Source organism: Lactuca virosa, chromosome 6 (genome assembly GCF_052849685.1).
Source record: "Lactuca virosa cultivar CGN04683 chromosome 6, Lactuca_virosa_CGN04683_v6, whole genome shotgun sequence".
Taxonomy (NCBI): Eukaryota; Viridiplantae; Streptophyta; class Magnoliopsida; order Asterales; family Asteraceae; genus Lactuca; species Lactuca virosa.
The window spans coordinates 223,230,284-223,241,393 of NC_136431.1; the positions used below are offsets into that span (position 1 = coordinate 223,230,284).

General features: G+C 40.9%; 1 protein-coding gene across 2 annotated transcripts; it reads right to left on the reverse strand.

Annotated features, from left to right (window-relative positions):
• Window positions 1-704: 704 nt before the first annotated feature.
• LOC145120726 (uncharacterized) lies at window positions 705-5,356 on the reverse strand. 2 transcript variants are annotated; one of them, XR_013714328.1, is made up of 4 exons: window positions 4,279-5,356; window positions 2,387-2,531; window positions 1,247-1,304; window positions 705-867 (listed from the first exon to the last, which is right to left on the reverse strand). XR_013714328.1 is itself a non-coding variant. In XM_079056528.1 (3 exons), exons 1-2 carry the CDS (start codon window positions 5,293-5,295, stop codon window positions 2,424-2,426), a joined length of 1,125 nt encoding a protein of 374 aa, XP_078912654.1. In that variant the 5' UTR covers window positions 5,296-5,356; the 3' UTR covers window positions 705-867; window positions 2,387-2,423. The 2 variants fall into 2 exon arrangements, 1 of the variants encoding a protein (XP_078912654.1); XM_079056528.1 differs by lacking the exon at window positions 1,247-1,304.
• Between the last annotated feature and the right edge of the window lie 5,754 nt (window positions 5,357-11,110).

The following is an 11,110-nucleotide window of genomic DNA, read 5'->3' on the forward strand; positions in this document are numbered from 1 at the left end:
TAAACTGAAGGCCCGACGCAGGCGGTCCAGTCAGACTGTAGACTCAGAGAGTGGACCAGGTGGACTGAAGGCCCGGTGCGGGCGGAACCAGTCACACTGTAGACTCGAGATGCATGACCGTTCTGTGTTTGTTATATGATATTTTAAGGTTGTATGAGGTTGGTATTTTGGGGGTAACTCACTAAGCTTTCGAGCTTACAGTTTCAGTTTATTGTTTCAGGTTCAGCAGATGACCGCGGGAAGGCGAAGGCGTGACCGTACACTTCCTCGATTTACGATTATGATTTCTGGGAACTCTGATGTTTAAACTATTTTGAAAACAAACTGTAATAACTGAATGGTTTTATATGATTTGAAAAAGTTTTAAATTGGCTCAAATTTTATGGATGTTACACTATTGTAGGTAACCATCAGGTTACCCGGTTTCTAAAATGTTCAAAAAATACCATTTTTGTTTTTTTAGTACAAAAAATACCATTAAACTTACTATTTGTACACACAATACCAACGAAATACATATATGTTCAAATAAAATCTTGTGGTAACCAGGTACTTCAGGTAAATGGAAAACGACTTAAAAGCGTAACGAAGTTTCCAAAATGTTCAAAAAATGCCGCACTTTTTGTTAACTGTGTTGTTGTCGGATTATCTAGAACACGGTCACCGGAGATCATGCACCGTCATACCATGTAACATCGATAAAATTTCATAAAACTTAAACTTTTTTCAAACCAACCCAAAAATCATAATTGTTACATCTTAGTTTTCAAAACAAGTTTAACATCAGAGTTTTCCCAAAAATCACAAAAACACAACATGAGGAGGTGCACGATCAAGCCTTTGCCTTCCCACAATCATCTGAGGTACCTGAAACATAACTCAAAACGGTAAGCCCAAATCTTAGTGAGTTCCCCAAAATGCCAACACAACGAATAACACATATATAATAACAACATACTATAGGTCCAATCAACCATCGGGTTGGAATATCCTAGGCCCCTCAACCATCGGGTTGAAATGCCAACATACTATTAACCAGCCAGCAAACAAATAAATAGATCTTACAGATCACTAAGCATAGCATTATCTATCTACCAGGATACCGATCTAACAGATAACTATGGCATAACATCATCCTATCTACCAGGATGCAGATCTCAACAGTACAAAAGCATGCATAACAGGATATCAATCCAAGGTCCGACATTGGTGACTTCGACCAGCAAGTACAGTGAGGAAGACTCACCTCACACTGACGAATCGCACTCAAAACCTCTAGTTGCTGGCTCACTAAAATCCCCGAACTATCACAACAAAATAAACATCCAATTAATAATTGGATTACCATCCTTGACTAATAACCCATATTTAGGGTAAATTACCACTTTACCCTTTCCCTAATTGGGCCAAGACCCAGGCCCAATTCTTGATCCAAAAAGCCCAAAATTATTCAAGACCCATAATTTGCCCAATTTTCCAAATTGGGCCGAAACTCCTTTTGGGGCCTTATCCTAAGGTCCAACCCTTCACTTGACCAAAAACACTCATACTCAGATAGTCCAATAAGGGCCCAAGCATTCAAGCCCAAAAGGTGGCCCAAAACTTGAAGCCCAAATTCCAAAATCCAACAGACGGCGTACGTGGGGAGTACTCCTGCGGTACGCAGGGCGTACACCGAGCCTCGCATTGACCCACATCAGGGTGGTTGACCGAGTACGCAGGGTGTACTCCCCACTACGCGAGGCGTACCGTCGCAGATGCAAAAGTCTCATTATGTGCTTAATGGCTTAAACACTTAAACCCAAACTACATATTCGTGGTCCAAATGCACGCTAGAGTCATAAAATCTCCAACTTTATGACTTTACACGTCCAAAAGTTCTTAATACAAGGTCTTAATCCATTAAGACCCTTTTTCCAAATGCATGGGACACTTCTAGCCATTAGGACCACATTTTTATGACTAAGGACCCCTCCAAGGGTCTGAAAGGATGACTCAAAACATCCAGGACATGCCATGCTCAAGATGAAGCATTTGGGACCAAAAAGAAACATAAAAATACCCAAACATGAGATGAGTACACCCAGTGTACTAGGGTGCTTAAATGAGCCATAAGGATGCTTAAATACCCAAACAGATCTAAGACTTTGGGGGCTGAAAAGGTGGGGATAAATGAGTCATAAGGATGCTTAAATACCCCACAAACCCTAAAACTTAGGGTTTCCTTCAGACATGAGTACGCTCAGCGTACCCACATGTACGCTTAGCGTACTCCTCTTAGCCCCAAAATTACAAACTTGCCACTAGGGCTTTCCATGACTACTTCCGTCCAATCCAAGGGCCAAAATAACATACATTAAAAACCAAGGGATGAATTTAGAAATACCTGAATTCTCGGGATGTTACATATCAGTTCATAACAGTTATGCAGTATCTTTCATTCCTTCACTCGATCGTTCTTGTGGTAACATGAGAAGTAAGTGGGTAATAATCTTAGTTAAGCATTCTTGCTTCCCGATCACATTATATACCTAAAATTTAAAAGATATATTCGTTATATAGATACATATATTATAAATCAAGGTTAGCCGTTCATTAGTGTTGCGGCACAAAGCAGACACAAATGAGAAACGAGTGTGACATTATGTCATGAGAATTCCTAAATATGGATGTAGAGAGTAGGAGTTGCGTTTATTCTCCTGGACTAGTGCTCAACATCATGTGGCTGATTTGATGAGGATTTGTAGTCAAAGTAGAGAAAGAAGCATATGCGTTGGAACTTTTGAACGTTTGCATCATAATTGATGGATTCTTAGTTATGTGTTTTTCTATGATCGTATTTAAATAAAAACTGGTCGAGTGAGGGAATGAAAGAGAGTACACAACTGGTGTGAGTTGGTATGACAATGAATAATCTTCGATGATCGTATTCCATATAATCCGGGAGCAATGAATTTAACAAAAAGTACTATGAAAAAACAACAATGATATTTTTTTTGAACATTTTTGAAACTACAATGGTATTTTTTGTACTAAAATGTATACTTCGTTGGTATTCTGTGTACAAATGATATACTTCAAAGGTATTTTTATACTGAAAAAACAATGGTATTTTTTTAACATATTGGAAACTTCGTTACATTTTTAAGTCATTTTTTTGTTTACCTATGGTAACCTGTTACTACAATGGTTTTATTTGAACACATATGTACTTCCTTGATATTATGTGTACAAAAAATATATTTTAGTGGTATTTTGTATACAAAAAAAGGACAATGTTCTTTTTTATACATTTTTAATACTTCGTTACCTTTTTAATTCATTTTTTTCTTTTCTAATTACATCTCCCACAAGTAGTTACTTTTTAATTCATTTTTTCTTTTCTAATTACATCTCCCACAAGTAATAAATAGCCCACATCATTTGAAAAGAAATGGTATATTACCACATCAAACACCAAATACTCCATATCAGTTGCAATGACTTTACAATGACTGCCTTTTTCATTTTGTTTGAAGATTTTTTAAACATATCTTTCTACAAATTCTTTTTATTTTTCCTACTACTATATTGTTAGATTGTGACACTTGTAATAATCAAAAGACAAAATGATGGAAAAGAATTAATGGATTATCATAAAAAGATCGGAGAATAAAATATGAATCAATTTAATTTTTCTTAAATATAATAATACATCATCACATAAAACATCAATGTTTTTTTTTTTAATATTATTTATCTTTTAAAAGCTTAAACAAATTAAAACATAAGGAAACTTTGATTATTGTTTTCCATATCTACATGAAGAATATACTTATTTGAATAAATGATTTGTTTTCCATATCTACATGAAGAATATATTTATTTGAATAATATGAAGAATATATTTATTTGAATAAATCTTTGTAAAAATGACTCCAAATGATAATGAACTCTTTATTTTGATCTTTATTTTGTTAAAATTTAGGTAATTTTTTATATGTATGATTGACCATTTAATAAAAATGTGTTCAGAACTTCAGATACCATTATCATCTAAAAAAATATTTAATTAATTAAATGTAAACAAAAATTTTGGTTACCGAAGTCATTCTCAATTTGCTTTTTTAAAACCCCTTTATAACTTTTGGCAAGGCAATTAATGAAAGAAAGTCTGAATCAGATCTGAGTAGATAGCCACGACTTTTACAGCTTGATTGCTACGACCCAGTTCCCTTGTTACACCATTAAAGTACAATAATATATGCAAAAGGTACTACCAAATAATTCCTTTTAAACCTGTTGATGTTGAGGTCTTCCAAGCTGGATTTCTTCGCCGGCGGCGGGATACACCACCGTCTCCCCCATGTAAGCTCCTAAAAACGTCGACAAACTAAGCTTGTCAATGACTTCCCGGTGATGAGATTTGCAGACCAGATAAAGCATCGTTTGGGTCACGATGAGGAGCAAGAACAGCATCAAAAGCAAAAGCCCACATAATATTCCGATCATCACCCTCCAAACCATCTCCAATCCCAAATTTTCTCCACCGTATTCCACGAACAGCTCATACACAATAAGTAATCCGAGCAAAAATCCGTACAACACGAATGCAATTCCCATTCCCACTTTCTTCTTCCCATTCGCCAGATCCTTACCTTTCCTCATGGCTTTAGATCCATGAGTGTTTTCCAGAACAGTAACGACGCTAGCCAGTTGACAAACAAAGCTCAGGTATAACAGACCAATAATGTATAAGATGAGGAAGATAAGCAAAAGGATTACACCAAAAATTGAATTGTGAAAGATAGATCCGAAGATAACCAGAGCCACCCCACCGATTACGTCGAAGATGAAGAGCGCCAGGTATATGAATAAGAAAGTGACCAAAAGGCGTTTCCAGACCTTCGGAACGATTTTCATGACATTTCGGAAAACGATTTCTCTGTCGGTGTAGATGGAGGCGATGGTGAAGACGACGGCGGCGGTTGAGAGGATGGAGAAGACGGTGAGGAAGATGAAGTAGGCGATTGTGAATAGCCAGTAGTAGAGCCAATCCATGGCGCCTGTTCGGCTTCTATCGTTGTCATTAGGTTCAATCTGCAGGAGAGAATTGCTGTCGATATTCAAGAACTCGATTTGCCCGAATAAATGATGGGAGATTTCCCTGTGAACTAAGAAGACGATTGTGAGAGGTAGGATTAAGGTGAGAGTGATTTGCGCGAAGATTTTCTTCCATGAGAAGATTGTTTTGAATGATTGTTTGAAGATGCCGAAGAAGCCAACAAATTTCATATCTTCTTCGTTTCGATCCATGGTGGTTGGTGTTGGATTGCTGCAGGTGAAGTGGTGTGTAGGTGTATGAATGGATAGTTCATAAAATGGATTGCCATTGATATCTAATATCACTTATTTACTTTATTTGGTGGGACCCGCTCTTCAATTTCTTGTTGACTTTGTCGCTATAAAAAGAATTAAGTTTCTTTTCTTTTCTGTAAAAATTATTATTTATTTCTTAAATAGTTTCCTTTCCAACGGAATAAATTATTTCGGGCTAATCAAAATCTTTTTCATTTATATAAAAATAAGCTTTTAATACTACCGTTTTATTTCAAGCAAAATTATCTTTACTATTATATAAAACATTTTAGATATTTTTTGAAACTTTTTGAAGCATTTTAGATGTTTTTTGAATTTTAAGAGGTATCACTCCTACTATGTACAATCAACTTATGTTTACCATTCAATACACATATTACATTTCCGTTTCAGAAACTAATCACATTAAACATTAATGCTTCATAAATAATCAAACGATACTCTTCCATCAATTAAATGACTTTCCTTCTTTATTCCTCAATCACGTGTTGTTATCTCCGACATTCCCCCGTTAAAACCCACACTCAGTTTATCTAGTCATTTCAATTTCAAAATTTGAATCCTTGAATCTTATATTCTCCGTTTACAAAGTTCCAAGGAATATGAACACATAATAAATAAAAGATTTTATGGCTCAGATAAAATTTCTAAAATATTCTTTCTCTGAATGTTGCTTTTTTTCTTACCATAGACCTAATTTGATTTCTTGTTAAAATAATGTACCCTCAATGGAAATAATGGTAATTTTGGGTCTCGATGGTGATGAAGATATGATTCATTTTCTCAATATCACGATCAATTTATTAAACGCCACCACAGTAATCCTCCATTCCATTTCTCTCTATAAAATTTTATTCTTTGAACCACGATTTTATGGTTTTAGATGCGGCCTCATTTGCCAAGCATGTTAATATGTCGATTTTTCTTTGTAGAATCGAGTATCTAACACTGCCATCAGGAGTGCTAAACCCATCATGGTTGCATATGGTCATCCTGGTAAGCAACCATGAGTTTTTATGTTACAGGTCGTATCTATTTCTCGGTAACTAATCATGAGCTTATTTGTTGAAGGGCATTGGGAAAGAAAGAATTTGGACCTTCTTGGGTGTGGGTGTTATGGTTTAAGTGATCCAAGTGTTCGATTGTGTCTTCGGAGGCCAAGAGTATAATCGTAATTTGATAACTCGGTCTTTTATGGATTTTGGGTTTTGTTCGGGGGGTTTTAAGTCTTGGGTGTGTTGTTAGAAGCGTAGGGCTTCTCGCCACCTTTCCGTGGATATACGATTCGTTGGAAACAGACCTAAGATGAGGAAGTTATGGCATTTTGAAGATTTTGGCAGAAATGGTCCTTATTGGAAAAGGCTTGCGTTTCAGTCCCATGCGTGCATGGAAGAAAGCACGTGCATGGGTGAGTACGCCCAGCGTAAGTTGGGGGTACGCCCAGCGAAATGATCAGAGTGCCAAACCCTAATTTTTAGGGTTTGGGCACTATTTAATCATCTTTATGAGCTCAAGGCTCTTTCATTCTCAGCCACCATTGTCTTTTAGCCTCGTTTAGGAAACCCTAATCTCATTTGAGTGTTTGCGAGATCTAAGTGTGCTTTTTGGTGTGTTCTTGCTCATTCCCAAGAAAAGGGTGTTTGGTGTTAGCTTGTGGTTCAAAGGAGGACGTTTAAATCCAGACTTTTTGCTTCATTTCCAGCTCAATCAAGGTATAAAGTTCTCATCTTGACTTCTTATTGTGCAAGTTTGAGTTTAGGGCAAGATTAAGGGTTTTTATGGTGTATTAAGTTCTCCTTGTGAGTTTGAGCCACTCCAAGAGCTTGGAGTGATAGATCTTGCCTCTTTTGATGTTTCTAGTTCAAAACAAGGCTTGCTTGATGTTTAGAAATGGTCCATGCATACTCTAGTTGGATTATGTTAGGTCTTAATGGATTAAGTTGGTTGTTGGGTCCCTTTGTGTAACATCCCAAAATTCAAGCCCAAAAATTTCATTTTTGATTAATTAATTCATAAAACATTTATTAGAAAATATTGTATAAACACGTCATCTCAAAAAAACCAAGTATCATGTTTAAAACCCACAACATAAACAAATGTCATATCAGAGTACAATCCCAGAGAACACCATGCGGAAAATCATGTGTGTGTGTGATGCCATGCTACGCCGCCGGCTCCTTCCCCTTAGACGAAGAGGTACCTGAAACCAAAACTGAAACCGTAAGCACAAAGCTTAGTGAGTTCCCCCATCATACCACATACCATACTATATCATCGGTATCTTTCAACCGGTAACCATTCATCGGTATCTTTCAACCGGTAACCATTCTTCGGTATCTTTCAACCGGTAACCATTCATCGGTATCTTTCAACCGGTAACTGGGGACTATTCCACCCCCTACCACTAACATACAATACAAGATATAAGCATACAGTCAGGCATATCCGGGTACTGACCTACCCCTCGGTCCTAAGGACCACTATCAGGGAAACTATCCCTACCATGCACGTAACATATCATACAGATATAACTCATAACCAAACACATAACCATACCAAGATGAATATCACAAAGACAATCATCTTCTAAATACTCCTCATTGGTGGGCCGGCATTGTGGCCGTAGACCCACCCCTACTGGAAGGTAACTCACCTCGTACAAGTGGCTGCTGATAATCTGTGCGGGAAACCTCCGTCCGCTGCTGCTCCGGAAATCCTCCGGCTACAAACCCCATAAACACTCAGTTAGAAACTGATCTCTATACTTAGGGTAAAATGACCATTTACCCCCAACCAAGTCAAGTCAAAGTCAAAGTCAAAGTCAATTTCCAGTTGACCCGACTCGCCGAGTTGGGCCGTCCACTCGCCGAGTCCCTCACTCTCTACTCGTCCTCATCCGTGACCCTACTTGTCGAGTTGGGCCGTCAACTCGACGAGTTCTTCTCTCATTCGAACGCCCCATGAAAACTCATCCGACTCGCCGAGTTGATGAACAACTCGTCGAGTGGGCCTTTATCTGATGAACGAGATCTGTCCTCAACTCGCCGAGTTTATGAACAACTCGCCGAGTTCTAAGGAGATTGCCTTGGACTCGCCGAGTCCGTTCATGCACTCGCCGAGTCCCATGAACTTCCAGCACAATGGCTTAGTCCAGAACGTTGGGTCACTCCCTGGGACCCCCTTAAAACCTTTCCACACTCAACTGGGTTCTTTTGACCCTCAACAGAAAGAGCAAAACCCTTAGACTCGCCGAGTTCAATAGTGGACTCGCCGAGTTGGTCACGTCCATACCCTAAATCTTTGCTTTCTGATGTACATCCTTTGATCAAAAGATAGATCCAAGCTTCTACAATCGATCTAACACGTAAAGTTACAACCTTTACGTGCTTGCATGAGACTTTGAGCTCAAAAGGACATAAAACAAGCTCATATGGCACATAGAACCTTTCATGGGTGCAAAAGCAACCCAAATCTGCCTAGTGACTCTTTGAATGATGTCATTCAGAAGCTCAAACCCCCAACCACGTTTGCAAACATGGTTGGCTACCAAAATGGCTCATAAAAGCCCTAAATCTTCCTAAAGAGGGATCTAACAAATGAAAGAGCAAGGTATAGACTTTATACCTTCTGAAGACTGCAAATGATGCTCACAACTGAATCCCTCTAGCCTCCTCTTGATCCTTCAAGCTTTTCCTTCTTCCTTGAACCACAAAATCACCAAGATCACTCTAAATGCCTTAAAACTCTTCAATAACGGCTAGGGTTTGCTATGGGGGTCTTCTGGGAGTAAATGGGACGAAGGAGGCCGAGTTAAGGTGTTTAAATAGGGTGCACACCCCTGGATTAGGGTTTTTGTCCAAACAGGGTCTACTCGCCGAGTCCGGGGACCCGACTCGCCGAGTACATCACTTAAACCCCGCGTCCCATCCCGCTTCTACTCGGCGAGTTGGCCCTTCAACTCGCCGAGTCCAAGACCCAAAATGCTAAACATTTAAAGATTTGATAAAAGAATACGTACCAAGAACCAGGTGTTACAATCTCCCCCACTTATTTTAGACTTCGTCCTCGAAGTCTGCTGCTCGATCCTGGAACAGCTCTGGGTAATGCTCCATCATCTCATCCATCGGCTCACATGTCCATTCCGAGCCCTTCCGGTGCTGCCATTGCACCTTTACCAGCTCAACCCTCTTGTTCCTCAGATCCTTCGACTTCCGGTCGAGGATCGCTACAGGCCGCTCGATATAATTCAGGCTGTCGTCAACCTGAATGTCCTCCAAGGGTACCACTGCTGAGTTATCCACCAGGCACTTCCGCAGCTGGGAGACGTGGAAAGTGTTGTGGATCTGACTGAGTTCGGCTGGCAGATCCAGCCGGTATGCCACCTTGCCCACCCGGGCTACAACCCTAAACGGTCCAATATACCTGGGACCCAACTTGCCCCGTTTCCTGAATCGGATGACGCCCTTCCAAGGCGACACTTTCAGGAGAACCTTATCCCCGACCTGGAACTCCAGGTCTGATCGACGCTTATCGGCATAACTTTTCTGCCGACTCTGAGCAGTCTGAAGCCTGCTCCGGACCTGTTGAATCTTGTCTGTCGTCTTGAGCACTACTTCGGTGCTCCCCATGACCCTCTGACCAACTTCGCCCCAGCATATCGGGGTCCTGCACCTCCTCCCATATAACATTTCGAAAGGAGGACGGTCGATACTCGCATGATAGCTATTATTATACGAGAACTCCCCCAATGGAAGGTAGGTATCCCAGCTACCACCGAAGTCTAAAACACACGCCCGCAGCATGTCCTCCAGAGTCTGGATGGTCCGCTCGCTCTGGCCATCTGTATGTGGGTGAAAGGCGGTGCTGAAATGCAGACGAGTACCTAACTCGTCGTGGAATTTCTTCCAAAACCTGGAAGTGAACCGCACATCCCTATCCGAAATCACCAAAACTGGCACTCCGTGCCGTGCCACCACCTCCCTGATATAGATATCGGCCAGTTTCTCGGCCGAGATGCTATCCTGAATCGGGATAAAGTGGGCGCTCTTGGTCAATCGATCGACGATGACCCAAATCGAATCCACTCCCCGTGCGGTCCTGGGAAGCTTGGTGATGAAATCCATCGTGATGGCTTCCCATTTCCACAGCGGGATATCCAACGGCTGCATCTTGCCGTGCGGTCTCTGGTGCTCGGCCTTGACCTTCCTGCAGGTTAAGCACTGCTCCACATACCATGCCACGTCCCGCTTCATGCAGGGCCACCAGTAATCGGGACGAAGATCCCTATACATCTTCGTCGCTCTGGGATGGATGGAAAATCGGGATTTGTGCGCCTCCTCCATCAGGACCTGGCGCACGCCTCCATGATAAGGGATCCACACCCTACGGTGAAGGGTCAATAACCCTCGACTATCATAATCGAAGGAGGAAACCTGACCCACTATACGCTCACTCTTCCGATGTTCCTCCTTCATGGCCTCCTGTTGGGCCTCCCGAATCCGCTCCAAAAGCGGAGTCACCACTGTCATCCGCATGCAGATACCTATGATCGGCGCCGCCTTGCGGCTAAGCGCGTCGGCCACCACGTTGGCCTTCCCCGGATGGTAAAGGATCTCGCAGTCATAATCCTTTACCACGTCCAACCACCGACGCTGCCTCATGTTCAGATTCGGCTGATCCATGAGGTACCTCAAGCTCTTGTGGTCCGTGTAAATCATACAACGAACCCCATAGAGGTAATGTCGCCAAATCT

What these genes read in the sequence shown, in the direction of transcription:
- LOC145120726 (XM_079056528.1), bottom strand. Translation starts at nt 5,295, where the DNA reads ATGGATCGAAACGAAGAAGATATGAAATTTGTTGGCTTCTTCGGCATC. An exon ending in GAAGACCTCAACATCAACAG is followed by an intron (nt 2,532 to 4,278) that starts GTTTAAAAGGAA and finishes TTTAAATTTTAG; the next exon opens with GTATATAATGTGATCGGGAA.